The sequence below is a fragment of the Staurois parvus genome, unplaced genomic scaffold, assembly GCF_062004578.1.
Source record: "Staurois parvus isolate SC_StPar_1 unplaced genomic scaffold, SC_StPar_1.0 ptg002345l, whole genome shotgun sequence".
Taxonomy (NCBI): domain Eukaryota; kingdom Metazoa; phylum Chordata; class Amphibia; order Anura; family Ranidae; genus Staurois; species Staurois parvus.
The window spans coordinates 35,050-62,992 of record NW_028320141.1 but is presented as its reverse complement, the minus strand read 5'-3'; the positions used below and the strand labels follow the sequence as shown (position 1 = coordinate 62,992).

At 52.0% G+C, this 27,943-nt stretch overlaps 2 protein-coding genes across 3 annotated transcripts in view; one reads left to right on the top strand and one right to left on the bottom strand.

Moving 5' to 3' along the window:
• GDAP2 (ganglioside induced differentiation associated protein 2) overlaps positions 1 to 15,583 on the bottom strand; it is a 79,320-nt gene extending 63,737 nt beyond the window's left edge. Inside the window, exons 1-4 of one of the 2 annotated variants that reach the window (XM_089665779.1) lie at positions 15,484 to 15,583; positions 9,216 to 9,439; positions 4,794 to 4,948; positions 2,364 to 2,517 (exon numbers count right to left, since the gene is read on the bottom strand). In XM_089665779.1, the coding sequence (XP_089521905.1) occupies positions 2,364 to 2,517; positions 4,794 to 4,948; positions 9,216 to 9,394 (488 nt within the window). In that variant the 5' untranslated portion in view covers positions 9,395 to 9,439; positions 15,484 to 15,583. The remainder of the gene's footprint in view (positions 1 to 2,363; positions 2,518 to 4,793; positions 4,949 to 9,215; positions 9,440 to 15,483) is intronic. The other variant, XM_089665780.1, reaches the window with a different exon arrangement.
• A 52-nt stretch (positions 15,584 to 15,635) lies between these two features.
• Positions 15,636 to 27,943, top strand: part of WDR3 (WD repeat domain 3) — a 46,889-nt gene continuing 34,581 nt past the window's right edge. The window contains exons 1-2 of the mRNA XM_089665781.1: positions 15,636 to 15,704; positions 26,817 to 26,991. Coding sequence (XP_089521907.1) covers positions 26,821 to 26,991 — 171 coding nt within the window. The 5' untranslated portion in view covers positions 15,636 to 15,704; positions 26,817 to 26,820. The remainder of the gene's footprint in view (positions 15,705 to 26,816; positions 26,992 to 27,943) is intronic.

Genomic DNA, 27,943 nt, shown 5'->3' with positions numbered 1-27,943 from the left:
AACGGTTTCCATGACAAATTCTGCATTCTCGTGTTTCTTTCTTTGGTTTGTATCGGTGACACAAAAAGCCAAATCTGACCCATTCCATGCAAAACCCCCCAAAAATGGAGCGGACAAAATTATTGGCACCTTCTCAAAATGGTAAGAAATAATTGCATTCCAAGTATGTGATGTTCCTGTAGTTTGTTATTAGACTCCCCCGTATCCATGACCAGGAGCTGACAACATAGAAATCCCACCGACAACCGGGGACAATGGTGACACATGGCCTCCACCTTTCTGTTGGGTGTCTCTGTGGGCCGCATGGAGGAGAGGAAGGGCAGCAAAGAATTGTCTGAGGACTGGAGAACAAAAATGGTGGAAAAGCATGGACAACCTCAAGGTGACAAGTCCATCTCCAGAGATCTTCATGTTCCTGTGTCCACTGTGCGCAACATTGTCAGGAAGTTTACAGCCCATGGCACTGTAGCTTAACTCCCTGGACGTGGATGAAAGAGAAAAATTGATGAAAGATTGCAACGAAGGATTGTTGGAATGGTGGCTAAAGAACTTCGATCAACTTCCAGACACTTTCAAGCTGACCTTCAGGCACCGGGCGCATCTGTGTCACCTCGCACTATACGTCACCATCTGAATGAAAAGGGATGCTATGGTAGGAGACCCAGGAGGACCCCACCCCTGACACAGACATATGGGAGGAGACCCAGGAGGACCCCACTGCTGACACAGAAATATGGTAGGAGACCCAGGAGGACCCCACCGCTGACACAGATATATGGGAGGAGACCCAGGAGGACCCCACCGCTGACACAGATATATGGGAGGAGACCCAGGAGGACCCCACCGCTGACACAGAAATATGGTAGGAGACCAAGGAGGACCCCACTGCTGACACAGAAATATGGTAGGAGACCCAGGAGGACCCCACCGCTGACACAGAAATATGGTAGGAGACCCAGGAGGACCCCACTGCTGACACAGAAATATGGGAGGAGACCCAGGAGGACCCCACTGCTGACACAGAAATATGGTAGGAGACCCAGGAGGACCCAACTGCCGACACAGAAATATGGGAGGAGACCCAGGAGGACCCCACCGCTGACACAGAAATATGGTAGGAGACCCAGGAGGACCCCACTGCTGACACAGAAATATGGGAGGAGACCCAGGAGGACCCCACCGCTGACACAGAAATATGGTGGGAGACCCAGGAGGACCCCACCGCTGACACAGAAATATGGTGGGAGACCCAGGAGGACCCCACTGCTGACACAGAAATATGGTGGGAGACCCAGGAGGACCCCACTGCTGACACAGAAATATGGGAGGAGACCCAGGAGGACCCCACTGCTGACACAGAAACAGAAAAGAGCCAGATTGGAGTTTGCCAAACCTTACCTGAGGAAGCCAAAATCCTTCTGGGAGAATGTGCCATCGACAGACAAAACAAAATGGCAGCTTTTTGGTAAAGCCCATCATTCTACTGTTTACAGGAAAAGCAATGAGGCCTTTAAAGAAAAGAACCCAGTCCCTCCAGTCACACATGGTGGGGGGTCACAGTCCCTCCAGTCACACATGGTGGGGGGGGGTCACTGATGGTTTGGGGTTGCTTTGCTGCTTCAGGCACTGGATGTGTTGGCCGTGTAGATGGGATTATGAAATCTGAAGACTACCAAAGAATTCTGGGGTGCAATGTAGGGCCCGGTGTAAGAAAGTTGGGTCTCCATCAGAGGTCACGGGTCTTCCAGCAGGACAATGACCCAAAGGACACTCAGGAAGCCCCCAGAAATGGTCTCAGACAAAGCGCTGGAGAGGACTGAACTGGCCAGCAATGATTCCAGATCTCCATCCATAGAGCTCCTGTGGAGAGATCTCAGAACAGCAGTTGGGAAAAGGAACCTTCCAATCTGAGAGACCCGGAGCCGTTGGGAGGAAGAAGAGCGATCCAAAATTCCAGTAGAGAGGTGGAAGAAACCCACTGATGGTTCCAGGAAGCCATTGATTCCAGTTATTTTTTTTCCGAGGGGTGTGCTACCAAATATTACATGGAGGGTGCCAATAATTCCGTCCAGTCCATTTTCAGGGTTTTGCGTGGAATGGGTCAGATTTGGCTTTTTGTTTCTCCAATTTTTGTGTGTCATCGATACAAACCAAAGAAATAAACATGAGAATGCCGAAACATTTGTCATTGCAACAATTTTCTGGGTGAAGTGGTGCGTTATGGGACAGAAATGCCAGGAGGGGGGGGGGGACAAGATTTGTGGCCATGACTATGTTCTATGCGGTTACCCGCTTCCTATGCAGTGACCACATCCCTTTGCATACATCTAGAGAAGAGAACACAGGACAATGAAGAGGATTACTTGGCCAGCTGGAGGACGTTCCGGTAACAGCTGTACAGAGAGCTCTCGGCCGCCGTACGGTACTTGTTCTTGTATTTAGGACCCACGGTGTGGATGATGTAACGGGCGGCCAAATTAAAACCCTTTGTGAGCTTAGCCTCGCCTGTCCTGCAACCTGCCGGGACACAACGGTGACAAAAGTGCAAAGTGATCAGGCAACAGAGAGTGACACCGAGGACAGGATATCAGAGACACGAGACCTGTGACAGGAAGAGCGATGATGACATCACAGATGGTCAAAAGAGAGAGCAGAGTGCGTAGGAGGGAGAAGAGAGACTAGATGCAGGTCAGGAAATGTGAGGGGTAAGACCGAGAGGGGCCACCAGAGACAGGGGAGGCATGCCAAGAGTGATGAGAAGACAGAGCAGTGAGGGATCAGGAATACAAGAAGAGAGCGCAGGGAGAGTACAGAGGGGTCAGGAATACAAGGAGAGAGCGCAGGGAGAGCAGAGAGGGGTCAGGAATACAAGGAGAGAGCGCAGGGAGAGCAGAGAGGGGTCAGGAATACAAGAAGAGATCGCAGGGAGAGCAGTGAGGGATCAGGAATACAAGAAGAGAGCGCAGGGAGAGTACAGAGGGGTCAGGAATACAAGGAGAGAGCGCAGGGAGAGCAGAGAGGGGTCAGGAATACAAGGAGAGAGCGCAGAGAGAGCAGAGAGGGGTCAGGAATACAAGAAGAGAGCGCAGAGAGGGGTCAGGAATACAAGAAGAGAGTGCAGAGAGGGGTCAGGAATACAAGGAGAGAGCGCAGGGAGAGCAGAGAGGGGTCAGGAATACAAGAAGAGAGCGCAGGGAGAGTACAGAGGGGTCAGGAATACAAGGAGAGAGCGCAGGGAGAGCAGAGAAGGGTCAGGAATACAAGAAGAGAACGCAGGGAGAGCAGAGAGGGGTCAGGAATACAAGAAGAGAGCGCAGGGAGAGCAGAGAGGGGTCAGGAATACAAGAAGAGAGCGCAGAGAGGGGTCAGGAATACAAGAAGAGAGTGCAGAGAGGGGTCAGGAATACAAGGAGAGAGCGCAGGGAGAGCAGAGAGGGGTCAGGAATACAAGAAGAGAGCGCAGGGAGAGTACAGAGGGGTCAGGAATACAAGGAGAGAGCGCAGGGAGAGCAGAGAAGGGTCAGGAATACAAGGAGAGAGTGCAGGGAGAGTACAGAGGGGTCAGGAATACAAGAAGAGAGCGCAGGGAGAGCAGAGAGGGGTCAGGAATACAAGACGAGAGCGCAGGGAGAGCAGAGAGGGGTCAGGAATACAAGAAGAGAGCGCAGGGAGAGCAGAGAGGGGTCAGGAATACAAGAAGAGATCGCAGGGAGAGCAGAGAGGGGTCAGGAATACAAGAAGAGAGCGCAGGGAGAGCAGAGAGGGATACATAGGAAAATGAAAGTGTGAGCGCCAAAATAATATATATATTTAGAAAGAGTACAAGTAACAGAAAAAAAAAAATAAGAGGAGAGTGCGGGCAGAAAGAAAAGAATAAAGTTGCAAAAGTTGTGAGGAAACTGTGATCTAAGAAAAAAAAAAAAAAAAAAAAAAAAAAAAAGGTGCTGAATGTGCAGGAACAGGAGGACGACTAAGCAGCTTAAAGCTGATCAGTCACATTCCTAGATTACTCTGAAGGTCACACCACACACTGACCATGTGACCCCCCTGAAAAGTGTTGTTAAGGAAAAAAAAAAAAAAACACCCCCCCCCCCCAAAAAAAAAAAAAACAAAAAGAAAGAAAAAAAAAAAAAAAAGCACAAAAAAAAAAAGCACAAAACAAAAAAAAGCACAAAACAGAAAAAGCACAAAACAGAAAAAGCACAAAACAGAAAAAGCACAAAACAGAAAAAGCACAAAACAGAAAAAGCACAAAACAGAAAAAGCACAAAACAGAAAAAGCACAAAACAGAAAAAGCACAAAACAGAAAAAGCACAAAACAGAAAAAGCACAAAACAGAAAAAGCACAAAACAGAAAAAGCACAAAACAGAAAAAGCACAAAACAGAAAAAGCACAAAACAAAAAAAAGCACAAAACAAAAAAAAGCACAAAATAAAAAAAAGCACAAAACAAAAAAAAGCACAAAACAAAAAAAAGCACAGACAAAAAAAAGCACAGAAACACAAAATACACAAACCCCCCCCCCCCCCCAAAAAAAAAACAGCCGCGCACGCACCCAGCCACCACACACACACCCTGGAATCAGAGATTAGATGGTCTGAGGACAGGAAGCTGCCACACTTACAATCAGCAGAGTAAAGCCCCCCCCTCCTCTCCCGGCCACATAGTATGCTTAGCAATTGAGGGAACACTTCAGACAGTATAAATCCTGCAGAACTTCCTTCGCTCTGCATTCATAGAACATTCTGTCTGCATCCTCTCGTCACTCAAAGGAGTTCCGCAGACACACACCAGAAGGGGGCGCACCTTTCAGCTTCCGCATCTCCTCCTGCAGCTCCGGCCCGGCGTACCGGAAGATGCTGTCAGACACCGGGTTCTTATCGGTGAGGGTCTCATTGCTGGTGTTGACCACAGCCGTGCAGTTCAGCAACGCCACGTCACCCGTCCTGGAATAGACAGATAGCGCCATCAGAGGCAGGGATAAAAATTTCACAAGAAAAAACCCCCCCAAAAAAACAAATCAAAAAAAAAAAAAAACTCACCCAAGCTCTACTGCCAATGGGAGAAATAGGAGCAGAGAGCGCTCAGGGTAGAACGTTCACGTCAAGATATGTAGTAATATATCCGGAAACTCGGTCACTTCCTCAAAGAATCCTGATTGGCACACAATGGAGAATACATGATCCATAGATCTAACGCGTTTCGGCCAAACTTACGTATCCGAAACGCGTTAGAATGATGAACTGTATATTCTCCATTGTGTGCCAATCAAGAAGTGACCGATTTGCCTACGAACTTACTACATATCACATGTAAAACGTTACCTGGGGAGAAACATGGAAGCCGTCACCTCTGATCCCAGACTTGAAAATACTCAACTGGCTGGAGGACAGGAATTCTGACTTTTCTCTGTTTCAGGTCAGAGGGTGCAACTGGCCTTTTCAAGACGAAAAAAAAAAATATATATATATCTCTCCATAGTTTTCCTTTAAGTTCACTAAGAGTTTGGCCCTGCCTACTCCATACGGCCGATATCCACTGAAGAAGGCCAAACGGATACAACGGCCCAGAATTCCAGATCTGCCAACAATATCCACTGAAGAAGGCCAAACGGATACAACGGCCCAGAATTCCAGATCTGCCAACAATATCCACTGAAGAAGGCCAAACGGATACAACGGCCCAGAATTCCAGGTCTACTAACAATATCCACTGAAGAAGGCCAAACGAATACAACGGCCCGGAATTCCAGGTCTACTGACAATATCCACTGAAGAAGGCCAAATGGATACAACGGCCCAGAATTCCAGGTCTACTGACAATATCCACTGAAGAAGGCCAAACGGATACAACGGCCCAGAATTCCAGATCTGCCAACAATATCCACTGAAGAAGGCCAAATGGATACAACGGCCCAGAATTCCAGATCTGCCAACAATATCCACTGAAGAAGGCCAAACGGATACAACGGCCCAGAATTCCAGGTCTGCCAACAATATCCACTGAAGAAGGCCAAACGGATACAACGGCCCGGAATTCCAGGTCTGCCGGTCATGTGACATCTTCTGTCACCCTACCCATCCCAATGGAATACAGACTTGTCCATAGTAATGGATGGAGTTTGCAGTGCACATGTGTGAGGATACAGGATATTCAAGATCTTGGTGGAACCATAACAGTCGAGGGGTGCTCAGGATCTTGAGGACCTACCAGGTCCATTATATTAAGCAATAGAAAATTGGTGGAAAATCTTCCATCCCCCGTTCAATTTTGACTTTTCTCTGATTCAGGTCAGAGGGTGCAACTGGCCTTTTCAAGATCAAAAAAAGAAATCTCTCTCCGTAGTTTTCCTTTAGGCTCACTACGAGTTTGGCCCTGCCTACTCCATATGGCCGATATCCATTGAAGAAGGCCAAACGGATACAAAGGCCCAGAATTCCAGATCTGCCAACAATATCCACTGAAGAAGGCCAAACGGATACAACGGCCCAGAATTCCAGGTCTGCCGGTCATGTGACATCTTCTGTCACCCTACCCATCCCAATGGAATACAGACTTGTCCATAGCAACGGATGGAGTTTGCAGTGCACATGTGCGAGGATACAGGATATTCAAGATCTTGGTGGAACCATAACAGTCGAGGGGTGCTCAGGATCTTGAGGACCTACCAGGTCCATTATATTAAGCAATAGGAAATTGGTGGAAAATCTTCCATCCTCTACCCCCGTTGAATTTTGACTTTTCTCTGTTTCTGGTCAGAGGGTGCAACTGGCCTTTTCAAGATCAAAAAAAGAAATCTCTCTCTCCAAAGTTTTCCTTTAGGCTCACTAAGAGCCGATATCCACTGAAGAAGGCCAAATGGACACAACGGCCCAGAATTCCAGGTTTACTGACAATATCCACTGAAGAAGGCCAAATGGATACAACGGCCCAGAATTCCGGATCTGCCAATAATATCCACTGAAGAAAGCCAAACGGATACAGCGGGCCAGAATTCCAGATCTGCCGGTCATGTGACATCTTCTGCCACCCTACTCATCCCAATGGAATACAGACTTGTCCATAGTAACGGATGGAGTTTGCAGTGCACATGTGAGGATACAGGATATTCAAGATCTTGGTGGAACCATGACAGGCGAGGGGTGCTCAGAACCTCGAGGACCTACCAGATCCATTATATTAAGCAATAGGAAATTGGTGGAAAATTTTCCATCCTCTACCCCCGTTGAATTTTGACTTTTCTCGGTTTCAGGTCAGAGGGTGCAACTGGCCTTTTCAAGATCAAAAAAGAAATCTCTCTCCAAAGTTTTCCTTTAGGCTCACTAAGAGTTTGGCCCTGCCTACTCCATACGTCCGATATCCACTGAAGAAGGCCAAATGGACACAATGGGCCAGAATTCCGGATCTGCCAACAAAATCCACTGAAGAAGGCCAAACGGATACAACGGCCCGGAATTCCAGGTCTGCCGGTCATGTGATATCTTCTGCCACCCTACTCATCCCAATGGAATACAGACTTGTCCATAGCAACGGATGGAGTTTGCAGTGCACATGTGAGGATACAGGATATTCAAGATCTTGGTGGAACCATAACAGTCGAGGGGTGCTCAGAACCTCGAGGACCTACCACGTCCATTATATTAAGCAATAGGAAATTGGTGGAAAATCTTCCATCCTCTACCCCCGTTGAATTTTGACTTTTCTCTGTTTCTGGTCAGAGGGTGCAACTGGCCTTTTCAAGATCAAAAAAAGAAATCTCTCTCTCCAAAGTTTTCCTTTAGGCTCACTAAGAGCCGATATCCACTGAAGAAGGCCAAATGGACACAACGGCCCAGAATTCCAGGTTTACTGACAATATCCACTGAAGAAGGCCAAATGGATACAACGGCCCAGAATTCCGGATCTGCCAATAATATCCACTGAAGAAGGCCAAACGGATACAGCGGGCCAGAATTCCAGATCTGCCGGTCATGTGACATCTTCTGCCACCCTACTCATCCCAATGGAATACAGACTTGTCCATAGTAACGGATGGAGTTTGCAGTGCACATGTGAGGATACAGGATATTCAAGATCTTGGTGGAACCATGACAGGCGAGGGGTGCTCAGAACCTCGAGGACCTACCAGATCCATTATATTAAGCAATAGGAAATTGGTGGAAAATTTTCCATCCTCTACCCCCATTGAATTTTGACTTTTCTCGGTTTCAGGTCAGAGGGTGCAACTGGCCTTTTCAAGATCAAAAAAGAAATCTCTCTCCAAAGTTTTCCTTTAGGCTCACTAAGAGTTTGGCCCTGCCTACTCCATACGTCCGATATCCACTGAAGAAGGCCAAATGGACACAATGGGCCAGAATTCCGGATCTGCCAACAATATCCACTGAAGAAGGCCAAACGGATACAAAGGCCCAGAATTCCGGATCTGCCAACAATATCCACTGAAGAAGGCCAAACGGATACAACGGCCCGGAATTCCAGGTCTGCCGGTCATGTGACATCTTCTGTCACCCTACTCATCCCAATGGAATACAGAATTGTCCATAGCAACGGATGGAGTTTGCAGTGCACATGTGAGGATACAGGATATTCAAGATCTTGGTGGAACCATGACAGGCGAGGGGTGCTCAGAACCTCGAGGACCTACCAGATCCATTATATTAAGCAATAGAAAGTTGGTGGAAAATCTTCCATCCCCCGTTCAATTTTGACTTTTCTCTGATTCAGGTCAGAGGGTGCAACTGGGCTTTTCAAGATCAAAAAATAAATCTCTCTCCGTAGTTTTCCTTTAAGCTCACTACGAGTTTGGCCCTGCCTACTCCATATGGCCGATATCCATTGAAGAAGGCCAAACGGATACAAAGGCCCAAAATTCCAGATCTGCCAACTATATGCACTGAAGAGGGCCAAAAGGATACAACGGCCCGGAATTCCAGATCTGCTGGTCATGTGACATCTTCTGTCACCCTACTCATCCCAATGGAATACAGACTTATCCATAGCAACAGATGGAGTTTGCAGTGCACATGTGCGAGGATACTGGATTTTCAAGATCTTGGTGGAACCATGACAGGTGAGGGGTGCTCAGGACCTTGGGGACCTACCAGATCCATTTTATTAACCAATAGGAAATTGGTGGAAAATCTTCCATCCTCTCCCCCCCCCCACCCATGGCTGGTCACTCACCGTCACTCCAGACCTCTTACCGGCACTCACCATAATATCACCTTGTTATTGATATCCTCGCTGTGGGGAAACGGTGAGCGGACACCGCTGTCGGCAATGCCTTCGTGGCACAAAGGGGAATCGAGAACATCAATCCCATCCGGCTCCTGCGCCCAGGACGGAAGGGCATCCGCATCTACGAAACACGATCGGGCACCCAAAGGATCCATGGGGTGCCAGAGACCGGGGCCTGCATGGAGCCACCTCTGCTATACCTGGAAGGAATACAAAATACAAAGGTTGAGAGGTTCTGAGTATACTGTATTAATGAGCACCAACATTTGCAGCAGTGCTGTAAAATACAGATATAAGGGGCTCAGGGAACCTCAAATGATTATTATTATAGCTACAGGGCAAAGGATATCTGTGTGAAATCATAATAGAAAAACAATACATAAAAACTGTACTGGTTTCTCACAGCGGGGGTCAGTGGGAAGAATGTCCCTTACATTGGGGGTCAGTGGGAAGAATGTCCCTTACATTGGGGGTCAGTGGGAAGAATGTCCCTTACATTGGTGATCAGTGGGAAGAATGTCCCTTACATTGGGGGTCAGTGGGAAGAATGTCCCTTACATTGGTGATCAGTGGGAAGAATGTCCCTTACATTGGTGATCAGTGGGAAGAATGTCCCTTACATTGGGGGTCAGTGGGAAGAATGTCCCTTACATTGGGGGTCAGTGGGAAGAATGTCCCTTACATTGGGGGTCAGTGGGAAGAATGTCCCTTACATTGGTGGTCAGTGGGAAGAATGTCCCTTACATTGGTGATCAGTGGGAAGAATGTCCCTTACATTGGGGGTCAGTGGGAAGAATGTCCCTTACATTGGGGGTCAGTGGGAAGAATGTCCCTTACATTGGAGGTCAGTGGGAAGAATGTCCCTTACATTGGTGGGGTCAGTGGGAAGAATGTCCCTTACATTGGAGGTCAGTGGGAAGAATGTCCCTTACATTGGTGATCAGTGGGAAGAATGTCCCTTACATTGGGGATCAGTGGGAAGAATGTCCCTTACATTGGGGGTCAGTGGGAAGAATGTCCCTTACATTGGGGGTCAGTGGGAAGAATGTCCCTTACATTGGGGGTCAGTGGGAAGAATGTCCCTTACATTGGTGATCAGTGGGAAGAATGTCTCTTACATTGGGGGTCAGTGGGAAGAATGTCCCTTACATTGGGGGTCAGTGGGAAGAATGTCCCTTACATTGGGGGTCAGTGGGAAGAATGTCCCTTACATTGGTGGTCAGTGGGAAGAATGTCCCTTACATTGGGGGTCAGTGGGAAGAATGTCCCTTACATTGGGGGTCAGTGGGAAGAATGTCCCTTACATTGGGGGTCAGTGGGAAGAATGTCCCTTACATTGGTGGTCAGTGGGAAGAATGTCCCTTACATTGGGGGTCAGTGGGAAGAATGTCCCTTACATTGGGGGTCAGTGGGAAGAATGTCCTTTACATTGGGGGTCAGTGGGAAGAATGTCCCTTACATTGGTGGTCAGTGGGAAGAATGTCCCTTACATTGGGGGTCAGTGGGAAGAACGTCCCTTACATTGGGGGGTCAGTGGGAAGAATGTCCCTTACATTGGGGGTCAGTGGGAAGAATGTCCTTTACATTGGGGGTCAGTGGGAAGAATGTCCCTTACATTGGGGGTCAGTGGGAAGAACGTCCCTTACATTGGGGGTCAGTGGGAAGAACGTCCCTTACATTGGGGGGTCAGTGGGAAGAATGTCCCTTACATTGGGGGTCAGTGGGAAGAATGTCCCTTACATTGGGGGTCAGTGGGAAGAATGTCCCTTACATTGGGGGGTCAGTGGGAAGAATGTCCCTTACATTGGGGGGTCAGTGGGAAGAATGTCCCTTACATTGGGGGTCAGTGGGAAGAATGTCCCTTACATTGGTGGGGTCAGTGGGAAGAATGTCCCTTACATTGGTGGTCAGCGGGAAGAATGTCCCTTACACTGGGGGTCAGTGGGAAGAATGTCCCTTACATTGGGGGTCAGTGGGAAGAATGTCCCTTACATTGGGGGTCAGTGGGAAGAATGTCCCTTACATTGGGGGTCAGTGGGAAGAATGTCCCTTACATTGGGGGTCAGTGGGAAGAATGTCCCTTACATTGGGGGTCAGTGGGAAGAATGTCCCTTACATTGGGGGTCAGTGGGAAGAATGTCCCTTACATTGGGGGTCAGTGGGAAGAATATCCTTTACATTGGGGGTCAGTGGGAAGAATGTCCCTTACATTGGGGGTCAGTGGGAAGAATGTCCCTTACATTGGGGGTCAGTGGGAAGAATGTCCCTTACATTGGGGGGTCAGTGGGAAGAATGTCCCTTACATTGGTGGTCAGTGGGAAGAATGTCCCTTACATTGGGGGTCAGTGGGAAGAATGTCCCTTACATTGGGGGTCAGTGGGAAGAATGTCCCTTACATTGGGGGTCAGTGGGAAGAATGTCCCTTACATTGGTGATCAGTGGGAAGAATGTCCCTTACATTGGTGATCAGTGGGAAGAATGTCCCTTACATTGGGGGTCAGTGGTCAGTGGGAAGAATGTCCCTTACATTGGGGGTCAGTGGGAAGAACGTCCCTTACATTGGGGGTCAGTGGGAAGAACGTCCCTTACATTGGGGGTCAGTGGGAAGAACGTCCCTTACATTGGGGGTCAGTGGGAAGAATGTCCCTTACATTGGTGATCAGTGGGAAGAATGTCCCTTACATTGGGGGTCAGTGGGAAGAATGTCCCTTACATTGGTGATCAGTGGGAAGAATGTCCCTTACATTGGGGGTCAGTGGGAAGAATGTCCCTTACATTGGTGATCAGTGGGAAGAATGTCCCTTACATTGGGGGTCAGTGGGAAGAATGTCCCTTACATTGGGGGTCAGTGGGAAGAATGTCCCTTACATTGGGGGTCAGTGGGAAGAATGTCCCTTACATTGGGGGTCAGTGGGAAGAATGTCCCTTACATTGGGGGTCAGTGGGAAGAATGTCCCTTACATTGGGGGTCAGTGGGAAGAATGTCCCTTACATTGGGGGTCAGTGGGAAGAATGTCCCTTACATTGGTGGTCAGTGGGAAGAATGTCCCTTACATTGGTGGTCAGTGGGAAGAATGTCCCTTACATTGGGGGTCAGTGGGAAGAATGTTCCTTACATTGGGGGGTCAGTGGGAAGAATGTCCCTTACATTGGTGGTCAGTGGGAAGAATGTCCCTTACATTGGGGGTCAGTGGGAAGAATGTCCCTTACATTGGGGGTCAGTGGGAAGAATGTCCCTTACATTGGGGGTCAGTGGGAAGAATGTCCCTTACATTGGGGGTCAGTGGGAAGAATGTCCCTTACATTGGGGGTCAGTGGGAAGAATGTCCCTTACATTGGGGATCAGTGGGAAGAATGTCCCTTACATTGGTGGTCAGTGGGAAGAATGTCCCTTACATTGGGGGGTCAGTGGGAAGAATGTCCCTTACATTGGTGGTCAGTGGGAAGAATGTCCCTTACATTGGTGGTCAGTGGGAAGAATGTCCCTTACATTGGTGGTCAGTGGGAAGAATGTCCCTTACATTGGGGGTCAGTGGGAAGAATGTCCCTTACATTGGGGGTCAGTGGGAAGAATGTCCCTTACATTGGGGGTCAGTGGGAAGAATGTCCCTTACATTGGGGGTCAGTGGGAAGAATGTCCCTTACATTGGTGGTCAGTGGGAAGAATGTCCCTTACATTGGTGGTCAGTGGGAAGAATGTCCCTTACATTGGGGGTCGGTGGGAAGAATGTCCCTTACATTGGGGGTCAGTGGGAAGAATATCCTTTACATTGGGGGTCAGTGGGAAGAATGTCCCTTACATTGGGGGTCAGTGGGAAGAATGTCCCTTACATTGGTGATCAGTGGGAAGAATGTCCCTTACATTGGTGGTCAGGGGGAAGAATGTCCCTTACATTGGTGGTCAGCAGAAAATCCCCCTCTAACAGATAGCTAGCAACAGTAACTTATCTGTGGCAGAAAACACTGAAGGACCCCCCCCACCCCACCTCTGCAGGAACTCTGATTAGGGACTACCAGAAGGATAGATAGAACTTTGCTTATCTCTGGCTATGTTGTACTGATAGCAGGAATTGGGGAATGTCAGCTGGAAGAAAAACATTGAACAGCGAATGTTCTGCACCTTTCTGGAAGGCGAAGAAATTGTTGAAGTTTTGTCTGGAATCGGCTTTTATAACACAATCCATATAGAGATGGAGAGCCCACACACGTGGTTGTATTTCTATCGAATTAAAAACAGGAACTCCAGAGTCACACATCACGTTCCTGGTGACCATCAACCTCCAGACACCCGTCACCAGAAGGATGACTAATGCAAGGAACAGGCACCCCGATCACTGCCTCCTGTATCTCCAACATAGGTCTTCCGGGTTTCATCACTTAGTTCCAGGTGGTCACATGAACCCAGGACCCACCGCGCCAGGAGGAACCCAGGACCCCCTGCGCCAGGAGGAACCCAGGACCCCCTGCGCCAGGAGGAACCCAGGACCCCCTGCGCCAGGAGGAACCCAGGACCCCCTGCGCCAGGAGGAACCCAGGACCCCCTGCGCCAGGAGGAACCCAGGACCCCCTGCGCCAGGAGGAACCCAGGACCCCCTGCGCCAGGAGGAACCCAGGACCCCCTGCACCAGGAGGAACCCAGGACCTCCTGCGCCAGGAGGAACCCAGGACCCCCTGCGCCAGGTGCCGGGCAGTGAGCACAGGGCCCACTAGAGGACGTCGGGCCCTCAGGCCACCCTCATGAAGTCTGTTTCTGATTGGTCAGAGACATTCACACCAGTGGCCTGCTGGAGGTCATTTTGTAGGGCTCTGGCAGGGCTCCTCCTGCACCTCCTTGCACAAAGGAGCAGATACCGGTCCTGCTGATGGGTTAAGCCAGAGTTGCACTCAAAAGTGGAACATAAACCCCATTGACCATCTGTGGGGCATCCTCAAACAGAAGGTGGAGGAGCGCAGGGTCTCTAACATCCACCAGCTCCGTGATGACGTCATGGAGGAGTGGAAGAGGACTCCAGTGGCAACCTGTGAAGCTCTGGTGACCTCCATGCCAAAGAGGGTTAAGGCAGTGCTGGAAAATAATGGCGGCCACACCAAATATTGACACTTTGGGCCCAATTTGGACCTTGTCACTTAGGGGTGGACTCACTTCTGTTGCCGGATGTTTAGACATTAATGGCGGTGTGTTGAGTTATTTTGAGGGGGCAGCAAATTTCCATGTTATACAAACTGTACACTGACTACGTCACATTGTAGCAAAGTGTCATTTCTTCAGTGTTGTCACATGGAAAGAGAGAATCAAATATTGACACAAATGTGAGGGGGAGGGGGGGCTCACTTCTGGGTGTGGGGCCGGTCATTCAGGAAATGTGACCCGGTCACCCCTCCCCCTAGCTCTCCATTGTCACCTGCTGTCACAAGTGTCTCTGCAGCACCTTCCCCTCCCCCGGTACTTGTACCAGCAGCCTCCCCTCTCACCTACGAACAATGGGCTTCCCCCAATTGAGCAGCAGTGGGGGAGGGGTATATATATATTGGGGGTCAGTATATAGCAGTAGGGGAGGAGTGTATATATTGGGGGGTCAGTATATAGCAGTAGGGGAGGGGTGTATATATTGGGGGTCAGTATATAGCAGTGGGGGAGGGATGTTTATATTGGGGGGTCAGTATATAGCAGTAGGGGAGGAGTGTATATATTGGGGGGTCAGTATATAGCAGTAGGGGAGGAGTGTATATATTGGGGGGTCAGTATATAGCAATGGGGGAGGGGTATATATATATATTGGGGGTCAGTATATAGCAGTAGGGGAGGGGTGTATATATTGAGGGTCAGTATATAGCAATGGGGGAGGGGTATATATATATATTGGGGGTCAGTATATAGCAATGGGGGAGGGGTGTATATATATTGGGGGTCAGTATATAGCAGTGGGGGAGGGGTATATATATATATTGGGGGTCAGTATATAGCAGTGGGGGAGGGGTATATATATATTGGGGGGTCAGTATATAGCAGTAGGGGAGGAGTGTATATATTGGGGGGTCAGTATATAGCAGTGGGGGAGGGGTATATATATATTGGGGTGGTCAGTATATAGCAGTGGGGGAGGGGTATATATATATTGGGGGTCAGTATATAGCAGTGGGGGAGGGGTGTATATATTGGGGGATCAGTATACAGCAGAAGGGGAGGGGTGTATGCAGTATGGGGGTGTCGGTGTATAATTGTCCCCCCTCCCGGCCTCCTCACCTCCGTTCTCCTCCTCATCGCCCCCCAGCTCTCTCTGTTGGTTTGAATCAGGTGACCGCTGCCCGGAAGTCTCCTGTGTTGAGTGGGCGGGACACTGGAGGGGTGGGAGTGGTCTAATCGAGGTTCGGGGCGGGGTCTTCGCACGAGCACGGTGGAGAGCGCTTGCGCGACCTGTCCACTGAGCTCCGCCCAAAGAGCACGTGTCTACCGGAGAGCTGAGGGTGAGTACCGGGAGATGAACACCGGAACTAAGAGAACTTCCCATCTCCGCCGACAGAGCGGGGCACATCCGGATCGGTCCTCAGAATGTCTGCCGTAGGGGTCTCTGTCCCCCGGAGACGTGTCCGGGAATACTCACCCCCCCCCAGGATGACTCTGTGTATCCACCACTGCCCCCCTCTGACCTCTCTACCTGGAGTACCCCCTAATACCCCTCCTCCCCCACATCACCCCCTAATACCCCTCCTCCCCCCCACATCACCCCCTAATACCCCTCCTCCCCCCCCACATCACCCCCTAATACCCCTCCTCCCCCCCACATCACCCCCTAATACCCCTCCTCCCCCCCACATCACCCCCTAATACCCCTCCTCCCCCCCACATCACCCCCTAATACCCCTCCACCCCCACATCACCCCCTAATACCCCTCCTCCCCCCCACATCACCCCCTAATACCCCTCCTCCCCCCCACATCACCCCCTAATACCCCTCCTCCCCCCCACATCACCCCCTAATACCCCTCCTCCCCCCACATCACCCCCTAATACCCCTCCTCCCCCCCACATCACCCCCTAATACCCCTCCTCCCCCCCACATCACCCCCTAATACCCCTCCTCCCCCCCACATCACCCCCTAATACCCCTCCTCCCCCCCACATCACCCCCTAATACCCCTCCACCCCCACATCACCCCCTAATACCCCTCCACCCCCACATCACCCCCTAATACCCCTCCTCCCCCCACATCACCCCCTAATACCCCTCCTCCCCCACATCACCCCCTAATACCCCTCCTCCCCCACATCACCCCCTAATACCCCTCCTCCCCCACATCACCCCCTAATACCCCTCCTCCCCCACATCACCCCCTAATACCCCTCCTCCCCCACATCACCCCCTAATACCCCTCCTCCCCCCCACATCACCCCCTAATACCCCTCCTCCCCCCCACATCACCCCCTAATACCCCTCCTCCCCCCCACATCACCCCCTAATACCCTTCCTCCCCCCACATCAACCCCTATTACCCCTCCTCCCCCACATCACCCCCTAATACCCCTCCTCCCCCCCACATCACCCCCTAATACCCCTCCTCCCCCCCACATCACCCCCTAATACCCCTCCTCCCCCCCACATCACCCCCCAATACCCTTCCTCCCCCACATCACCCCCTAATACCCCTCCTCCCCCACATCACCCCCTAATACCCCCCCACATCACCCCCTAATACCCCTCCTCCCCCCCACATCACCCCCTAATACCCCTCCTCCCCCCCACATCACCCCCTAATACCCCTCCTCCCCCACATCACCCCCTAATACCCCTCCTCCCCCACATCACCCCCTAATACCCCCCCACATCACCCCCTAATACCCCTCCTCCCCCCCACATCACCCCCTAATACCCCTCCTCCCCCCCACATCACCCCCTAATACCCCTCCTCCCCCACATCACCCCCTAATACCCCTCCTCCCCCCCACATCACCCCCTAATACCCCTCCTCCCCCCCACATCACCCCCTAATACCCCTCCTCCCCCCCACATCACCCTCTAATACCCCTCCCCCCCACATCACCCCCTAATACCCCCCCACATCACCCCCCAATACCCTTCCTCCTCCCCACATCACCCCCCAATACCCCTCCTTCTCCCATATCCCACCTCCTCCCACATCACCTCATATTCCTCCTCCCCCATCATCCCCCCTCCCCCCACATTGTCCCCAGAATTATCCCCCCCCCCCCCCCCGACCTCATTCACACATTTAGTGGGACGCAAATGTGCGGTTTTGCACAAGGAACCTTCTGCCCCCGCGGCCCCCCCATACACCGCGCACATTGCCGGATGTCCAGCTTTTACGTGTTGCGGCGCGCTAAATCCTGCGTCTGCTGAGCGCATTTCCAGAGCCATTAAGAACTGGCATCATCACAGAGTCCCCCATCCTCTATAATACACCCCCCCATCCTCTATAATACACCCCCCCATCCTCTATAATACACCCCCCCATCCCCTATAATACACCCCCCCCATCCTCTATAATACACCCCCCCATCCTCTATAATACACCCCCCCATCCTCTATAATACACCCCCCCATCCCCTATAATACACCCCCCCATCCTCTATAATACACTCCCCCCATCCTCTATAATACACTCCCCCCATCCTCTATAATACACCCCCCCATCCTCTATAATACACCCCCCCATCCTCTATAATACACCCCCCCATCCTCTCATCCTTCCTCTATACCAGACATAGAATGTCCCCCCAATATTACCCCCTCGGCCACCTATATAATGCCCAATACCACTCCTGTCCCCCCCCCCATATAATGCCCAATACCACTCCTGTCCCCCCTATATAATGCCCAATACCACTCCTGTCCCCCCCCGTATAATGCCCAATACCACTCCTGTCCCCCCCCGTATAATGCCCAATACCACTCCTGTCGTCCCCCCCCCCCCCCCCCCCCGTATAATGCTCAATACCACTCCTGTCCCCCCCGTATAATGCCCAATACTACTCCTGTCCCCCCCCCCCCCCCCGTATAATGCCCAATGCCACTCATGTCCCCCCCATTTAATGCCCAATACCACTCCTGTCCCCCCCCCCCCCATATAATGCCCAATACCACTCATGTCCCCCCCCCATATAATGCCCAATACCACCCCTGTCCCCCCCCCCCCGTATAATGCCCAATACCACTCCTGTCCCCCCCCCCGTATAATGCCCAATACCACTCCTGTCCCCCCCCCCCGTATAATGCCCAATACCACTCCTGTCCCCCCCCCCCGTATAATGCTCAATACCACTCCTGTCCCCCCCGTATAATGCCCAATACTACTCCTGTCCCCCCCCCCCCGTATAATGCCCAATGCCACTCATGTCCCCCCCATTTAATGCCCAATACCACTCCTGTCCCCCCCCCCCCCCCATATAATGCCCAATACCACTCATGTCCCCCCCCCATATAATGCCCAATACCACCCCTGTCCCCCCCCCCCGTATAATGCCCAATACCACTCCTGTCCCCCCCCCCGTATAATGCCCAATACCACTCCTGTCCCCCCCCCCCGTATAATGCCCAATACCACTCCTGTCCCCCCCCCCCCCGTATAATGCTCAATACCACTCCTGTCCCCCCCGTATAATGCCCAATACTACTCCTGTCCCCCCCCCCCCCCGTATAATGCCCAATGCCACTCATGTCCCCCCCATTTAATGCCCAATACCACTCCTGTCCTGTCCCCCCCCCCCCCATATAATGCCCAATACCACTCATGTCCCCCCCCCCATATAATGCTCAATACTACTCCTGTCCCCCCCCCCATATAATGCCCAATACCACTCATGTCCCCCCATATAATGCTCAATACCACTCCTGTCCCCCCCCCCATATAATGCCCAATACCACTCCTGTCCCCCCCCCCATATAATGCCCAATACCACTCATGTCCCCCCCCCATATAATGCTCAATACTACTCCTGTCGTCCCCCCCCCCATATAATGCCCAATACCACTCATGTCCCCCCATATAATGCTCAATACCACTCCTGTCCCCCCCCCCCCCATATAATGCCCAATACCACTCCTGTCCTCCACATATAATGCCCAATACCATTCCTGTCCCCCCCCCCCCATATAATGCCCAATACCACTCCTGTCCCCCCCCCCCATATAATGCCCAATACCACTCCTGTCCCCCTACATAATGCCCAATACCACTCCTGTCCCCCCCATATAATGCCCAATACCACTCCTGCCCCCCCCATATAATGCCCAATACCACTCCTGTCCCCCACATATAATGCCCAATACCACTCCTGTCCCCCCCCCCATATAATGCCCAATACCACTCCTGTCCCCCCCATATAATGCCCAATACCACTCCTGTCCCCCCCATATAATGCCCAATACCACTCCTGTCCCCCCCATATAATGCCCAATACCACTCCTGTCCCCCCCATATAATGCCCAATACCACTCCTGTCCCCCCCATATAATGCCCAATACCACTCCTGTCCCCCCCCGTATAATGCCCAATACCACTCCTGCCCCCCCCGTATAATGCCCAATACCACTCTTGTCCCCCCAATATAATGCCCAATACCACTCCTGTCCCCCCCCCCACATAATGCTCAATACCACTCCTGTCCCCCCCACATAATGCCCAATACCACTCCTGTCCCCCCCCCACATAATGCTCAATACCACTCCTGTCCCCCCCACATAATGCCCAATACCACTCCTGTCCCCCCCCCATATAATGCCCAATACCACTCCTGTCCCCCCCCCCATATAATGCCCAATACCACTCCTGTCCCCCCCCATATAATGCCCAATACCACTCCTGTCCCCCCCATATAATGCCCAATACCACTCCTGTCCCCCCCATATAATGCCCAATACCACTCCTGTCCCCCCCATATAATGCCCAATACCACTCCTGTCCCCCCATATAATACCCAATACCACTCCTGTCCCCCCCATATAATGCCCAATACCACTCCTGTCCCCCCCCATATAATGCCCATATTCACACAATTCCCCCCTCCCCCTAATCTCCCAGTAACACCCTTTTGCCCCTCATGTAATACCACTTATCCTCAATCGTATCTCCCAAATATCAGACTACTTGTGCCCAATAATATCCCCCTTTCCTATATATTATCCCTCCAATAACACCCCCCCCCCCTCAATTTCCTCTCATATAATACCCCTTATCCTCAGTACAGTATAGAAATTTCTCCTTGTCCGCCTTTCCAGTATACTCTCCCCTCGTCTTCCTAATAACACCCCCATACCCCCTGAATAATACCCCCCCCCATATAATCCCCCTTACGCCCAATAATTCCTCTTTCCAGCATAGTATCCCTCATCCTCCCCCACTAACACCCCGTGTAATACTCCTCATCTTCAGTAACTCCCCCTGATCCCCCGTGTCAAACCCCTCAATCCCCACCCCATATGATACCCCGTAAACCCAAATATTACCCCCCCCATCTAAGGTTCCTAATCCCAATAATATCACCTTCTCTTCATCTAATATCTCACCCCCCATTATATAATGACTGATAATATATGGGGGGGGGGGGGTAAAGGCTTTTTACTGGCAATTTGGGGACTATACCTGCAATCTACAATAAAACCCACTCACCCCTCCATGTAATACCCCCCTCCCCCATATAATACTCCTCATGTCCCCTATATTGTCTCTGATCACCTCCATTCCCATACCCCCCCCCTTCCTCCAAGTTCTTTATATCACTCCTGATCACCCCCATTCCTATACCCCCCCTTCCCCCATGTCCCCTATATCACTCCTGATCACCCCCATACCCCCCTTCCCCCATGTCCCCTATATCACTCCTGATCACCCCCATACCCCCTTCCCCCATGTCCCCTATATCACTCCTGATCACCCCCATTCCTATACCCCCCCATGTCCCCTATATCACTCCTGATCACCCCCATTCCTATACCCCCCATGTCCCCTATATCACTCCTGATCACCCCCATACCCCCCTCCCCCATGTCCCCTATATCACTCCTGATCACCCCCATACCCCCCTCCCCCATGTCCCCTATATCACTCCTGATCACCCCCATACCCCCCTCCCCCATGTCCCCTATATCACTCCTGATCACCCTCATTCCTATACCCCCCATGTCCCCTATATCACTCCTGATCACCCCCATAACCCCCCTTGTCCCCTATATCACTCCTGATCACCCCCATTCCTATACCCCCCTTCCCCCATGTCCCCTATATCACTCCTGATGACCTACATACTCCTCCATGTCCCCTATATCACTCCTGATCACCTCCATACCCCCCCTTCCCCCATGTCCCCTATATCACTCCTGATCACCCCCATTCCTATACTCCCCTTCCCCCATGTCCCCTATATCACTCCTGATCACCTCCATACCCCCCTTCCCCCATGTCCCCTATATCACTCCTGATCACCCCCATAACCCCCCTTGTCCCCTATATCACTCCTGATCACCCCCATTCCTATACCCCCCCTTCCCCCATGTCCCCTATATCACTCCTGATGACCTACATACTCCTCCATGTCCCCTATATCACTCCTGATCACCTCCATACCCCCCTTCCCCCATGTCCCCTATATCACTCCTGATCACCCCCATTCCTATACTCCCCTTCCCCCATGTCCCCTATATCACTCCTGATCACCCCCATACCCCCCTTCCCCCATGTCCCCTATATCACTCCTGATTACCCCCCCCCTTCCCCCGTGTCCCCTATATCACTCCTGATCACCCCCATATCTCCCCCCTTTCCCCCATGTCCCCTATATCACTCCTGAACACCCCCATACCCCCTTCCCCCATGTCCCCTATATCACTCCTGATCACCCCCATGTCCCCTATATCACTCCTGATCACCCCCCCTACCCCCCTTTCACCATGTCCCCTATATCACTCCTGATCACCCCCCTACCCCCCTTCCCCCATGTCCCCTATATAACTCCTGATCACCCCCATTCCTATAACCCCCCTTCCCCTGTGTCCCCTATATCACTCCTGATCACCCCCTTCCCCCATGTCCCCTATATCACTCCTGATCACCCCCATTCCTATACCCCCTTCCCCATGTCCCCTATATCACTCCTGATCACCCCCATACCCCCCTTCCCCATGTTCCCTATATCACTCCTGATCACCCCCATTCCTATACCCCCCCTTTCCCCATGTCCCCTATATCACCCCCATACCCCCCTTCCCCCATGTCCCCTATATCACGCCTGAACACCCCCCTTCCCCCATGTCCCCTATATCACTCCTGATCACCCCCATTCCTATACCCCCCATGTCCCCTATATCACTCCTGATCACCCCCATACCCCCCTTCCCCCATGTCCCCTATGTCACTCCTGATCACCGCCATACCCCCCCTTCCCCCATGTCCCCTATATCACTCCTGATCACCCCCATTCCCATACTCCCCCCTTCCTCCATGTCCCCTATATCACTCCTGATCACCCCCATACCCCCCCTTCCCCCGTGTCCCCTATATCACTCCTGATCACCCCCATATCTCCCCCATGTCCCCTATATCACTCCTGATCACCCCCATACCCCCATGTCCCCTATATCAGGCCTGATCACCCCCCTACCCCCCCCCCTTCCCCCATGTCCCCTATATCACTCCTGATCACCCCCCTTCCCCCATGTCCCCTATGTCACTCCTGATTACCCCCAAACCCCCCCCCTTCCCCCATGTCCCCTATATCACTCCTGATCACCCCCATACCACCCCTTTCCCCATGTCCCCTATATCACTCCTGATCACCCCCATACCCCCCCTTCCCCCATGTCCCCTATGTCACTCCTGATCACCGCCATACCCCCCCTTCCCCCATGTCCCCTATATCACTCCTGATCACCCCCATTCCCATACTCCCCCCTTCCTCCATGTCCCCTATATCACTCCTGATCACCCCCATACCCCCCCTTCCCCCGTGTCCCCTATATCACTCCTGATCACCCCCATATCTCCCCCATGTCCCCTATATCACTCCTGATCACCCCCATACCCCCCTTCCCCCATGTCCCCTATATCAGGCTGATCACCCCCCTACCCCCCCCCTCCCCCATGTCCCCTATATCACTCCTGATCACCCCCCTTCCCCCATGTCCCCTATGTCACTCCTGATTACCCCAAACCCCCCCTTCCCCCATGTCCCCTATATCACTCCTGATCACCCCCATACCACCCCTTTCCCCCATGTCCCCTATATCACTTCTGATCACCCCCATTCCTATAACCCCCCCTTCCTCCATGTCCCCTATGACTCCTGATCACCCCCATTCCTATACCTCCCCCATGTCCCCTATTCACTCCTGATCACCCCCATACCCCCCCTTCCCCCATGTACCCTATATCACTCCTGATCACCTCCCATACCTTCCCTTCCCCCATGTCCCCTATATCACTCCTGATCACCCCCTTCCCCCATGTCCCCTATATCACTCCTGAACACCACCCCTTCCCCCATGTCCCCTATATCACTCCTGATCACCCCCATTCCTATACCCCCCCATGTCCCCTATATCACTCCTGATCACCCCCATAACCCCCCTTGTCCCCTATATCACTCCTGATCACCCCCATTCCTATACCCCCCTTCCCCCATGTCCCCTATATCACTCCTGATGACCTACATACTCCTCCATGTCCCCTATATCACTCCTGATCACCTCCATACCCCCCCTTCCCCCCATGTCCCCTATATCACTCCTGATCACCCCCATAACCCCCCTTGTCCCCTATATCACTCCTGATCACCCCCATTCCTATACCCCCCCCTTCCCCCATGTCCCCTATATCACTCCTGATGACCTACATACTCCTCCATGTCCCCTATATCACTCCTGATCACCTCCATACCCCCCCTTCCCCCATGTCCCCTATATCACTCCTGATCACCCCCATTCCTATACTCCCCTTCCCCCATGTCCCCTATATCACTCCTGATCACCCCCATACCCCCCTTCCCCATGTCCCCTATATCACTCCTGATTACCCCCCCCTTCCCCCGTGTCCCCTATATCACTCCTGATCACCCCCATATCTCCCCCTTTCCCCCCATGTCCCCTATATCACTCCTGAACACCCCCCATACCCCCTTCCCCCATGTCCCCTATATCACTCCTGATCACCCCCATGTCCCCTATATCACTCCTGATCACCCCCCTACCCCCCTTTCACCATGTCCCTATATCACTCCTGATCACCCCCCTACCCCCCTTCCCCCATGTCCCCTATATAACTCCTGATCACCCCCATTCCTATAACCCCCCTTCCCCTGTGTCCCCTATATCACTCCTGATCACCCCCATACCCCCTTCCCCCATGTCCCCTATATCACTCCTGATCACCCCCATTCCTATACCCCCCTTCCCCCATGTCCCCTATATCACTCCTGATCACCCCCATACCCCCTTCCCCATGTTCCCTATATCACTCCTGATCACCCCCATTCCTATACCCCCCCTTTCCCCATGTCCCCTATATCACCCCCATACCCCCCTTCCCCCATGTCCCCTATATCACGCCTGAACACCCCCCTTCCCCCATGTCCCCTATATCACTCCTGATCACCCCCATTCCTATACCCCCCATGTCCCCTATATCACTCCTGATCACCCCCATACCCCCCCTTCCCCCATGTCCCCTATGTCACTCCTGATCACCGCCATACCCCCCCTTCCCCCATGTCCCCTATATCACTCCTGATCACCCCCATTCCCATACTCCCCCTTCCTCCATGTCCCCTATATCACTCCTGATCACCCCCATACCCCCCCTTCCCCCGTGTCCCCTATATCACTCCTGATCACCCCCATATCTCCCCCATGTCCCCTATATCACTCCTGATCACCCCCATACCCCCATGTCCCCTATATCAGGCCTGATCACCCCCCTACCCCCCCCTTCCCCCATGTCCCCTATATCACTCATGATCACCCCCCTTCCCCCATGTCCCCTATGTCACTCCTGATTACCCCCAAACCCCCCCCTTCCCCCATGTCCCCTATATCACTCCTGATCACCCCCATACCACCCCTTTCCCCATGTCCCCTATATCACTCCTGATCACCCCCATTCCTATACCCCCCCATGTCCCCTATATCACTCCTGATCACCCCCATTCCCATACTCCCCCCTTCCTCCATGTCCCCTATATCACTCCTGATCACCCCCATACCCCCCCTTCCCCCGTGTCCCCTATATCACTCCTGATCACCCCCATATCTCCCCCATGTCCCCTATATCACTCCTGATCACCCCCATACCCCCCTTCCCCCATGTCCCCTATATCAGGCCTGATCACCCCCCTACCCCCCCCCCCCCCCTTCCACCATGTCCCCTATATCACTCCTGATCACCCCCCTTCCCCCATGTCCCCTATGTCACTCCTGATTACCCCCAAACCCCCCCTTCCCCCATGTCCCCTATATCACTCCTGATCACCCCCATACACCCCTTTCCCCATGTCCCCTATATCACTTCTGATCACCCCCATTCCTATAACCCCCCCTTCCTCCATGTCCCCTATGACTCCTGATCACCCCCATTCCTATACCTCCCCCATGTCCCCTATTCACTCCTGATCACCCCCATACCCCCCCTTCCCCCATGTACCCTATATCACTCCTGATCACCTCCCATACCTTCCCTTCCCCCATGTCCCCTATATCACTCCTGATCACCCCCTTCCCCCATGTCCCCTATATCACTCCTGAACACCACCCCTTCCCCCATGTCCCCTATATCACTCCTGATCACCCCCATACCCCCCCCATGTCCCCTATATCACTCCTGAACACCCCCATTCCCATACTCCCCCCTTTCCCTATGTCCCCTATATCACTCCTGATCACCCCCATTCCTATACCCCCCTTCCCCCATGTCCCCTATACCAATCCTGATCACCCCCATTCCCATACCCTCCCTTCCCCCATGTCCCCTATATCACTCCTGATCACCCCCATTCCTATACCCCCCTTCCCCCATGTCCCCTATATCACTCCTGATCACCCCCATTCCTATACCCCCCTTGTCCCCTATATCACTCCTGATCTCCCCCATTCCTATACCCCCCATGTCCCCTATATCACTCCTGATCACCCTCATTCCCATACCTTCCCTTCCCCCATGTTCCCTATATCACTCCTGATTACCCCCATACCCCCCTTCCCCCATGTCCCCTATATCACTCCTGAACACCCCATGTCCCCTATATCAGTCCTGATCACCCCCATACCCCCCCTTCCCCCATGTCCCCTATATCACTCCTGATCACCCCCATACCCCCCCCATGTCCCCTATATCACTCCTGATCACCCCCATTTCCCCCATGTCCCCTATATCAGTCCTGATCACCCCCATACCCCCCCCCTTCCCCCATGTCCCCTATATCACTCCTGATCACCCCCATACCCCCCCCCATGTCCCCTATATCACTCCTGATTACCCCCATTTCCCCCATGCCCCTATATCACTCCTGATCCCCATCCCCCCCCCTTTTAAATTGTATAGATTGGGTTTCCTGTATGACCTCTCCTCTCTTCTCAGCACCATGGGCCTCACCAAGCAGTATCTCCGGTACGCCGCCTCTGCCGTCTTCGGGGTGATCGCCAGTCTGAAGGCCAACGTCTGCTTCGTCACCCTGCGCGGTGAGAAGGGGCGCTACGTGGCGGTCGGCGCCTGCGAACACGTCTTCATCTGGGACACCCGGAAAGGAGAGAAGGTCAGTCGTCTCTGCAGTGCGACTTGATGCGACTTTGGCTTTGACCGAGGATGATTGTGCCGCAGAAAGTCGCACACAAATCTCGTGTATCAGTCACGTGCGACTTTCATGCAACATTGAAGTCTATGGCCCTCAAGTCGCATGAACCAAGGCAGTGAGGAAATACTTAAGTCGCTGCCACTTGAAGTTGCACAGATCTGAATGGTACTCCTAGGCAAACATGGGGTGCGACTTGTCATGCGAATTTGCCCCCCCCCCCCCCCAAAGTCGCATGGCAAGTCGCACAAGTGTGAATGCCCACATGGAAGAAAAATATATTTGAAATGCTACAATTTTGGCCGTATTCAATATATTTCAATAAATGTGTGTGTGTGTGTATACAGTGGGGATGGAAAGTTTGGGCACCCCAGCTAAAAATGTGTATTAATGTGTTAAAGAAGCCAAGGAAAGATGGAAAAATCTCCAAAAGGCATCAAATTACAGATTAGACATTCTTATAATATGTCAACAAAAGTTAGATTTTATTTCCATCATTTACACTTTCAAAATAACAGAAAACAAAAAAATGGCGTCTGCAAAAGTTTGGGCCCCCTGCAGAGTTAATATCTTGTACTGCCCCCTTTGCCAAGTATCACAGCTTGTAAACGCTTTTTGTAGCCAGCCAAGAGTCTTTCAGTTCTTGTTTGAGGTATCTTTGCCCATTCTTCCTTACAAAAGTCTTCCAGTTCTTTGAGATTTCTGGGCTGTCTGTCACGCACGGCTCTTTTAAGGTCTATCCATAGATTTTCAATGATGTTGAGGTCAGGAGATTGTGAAGGCCATGGCAAAACCTTCAGTTTACGCCTCTTGATGTAATCCCCCGTGGATTTCGAGGTGTGTTTAGGATCATTATCCATTTGTAGAAGCCATCCTCTCTTTAACTTCAGCTTTTTCACAGATGGCATCAAGTTAC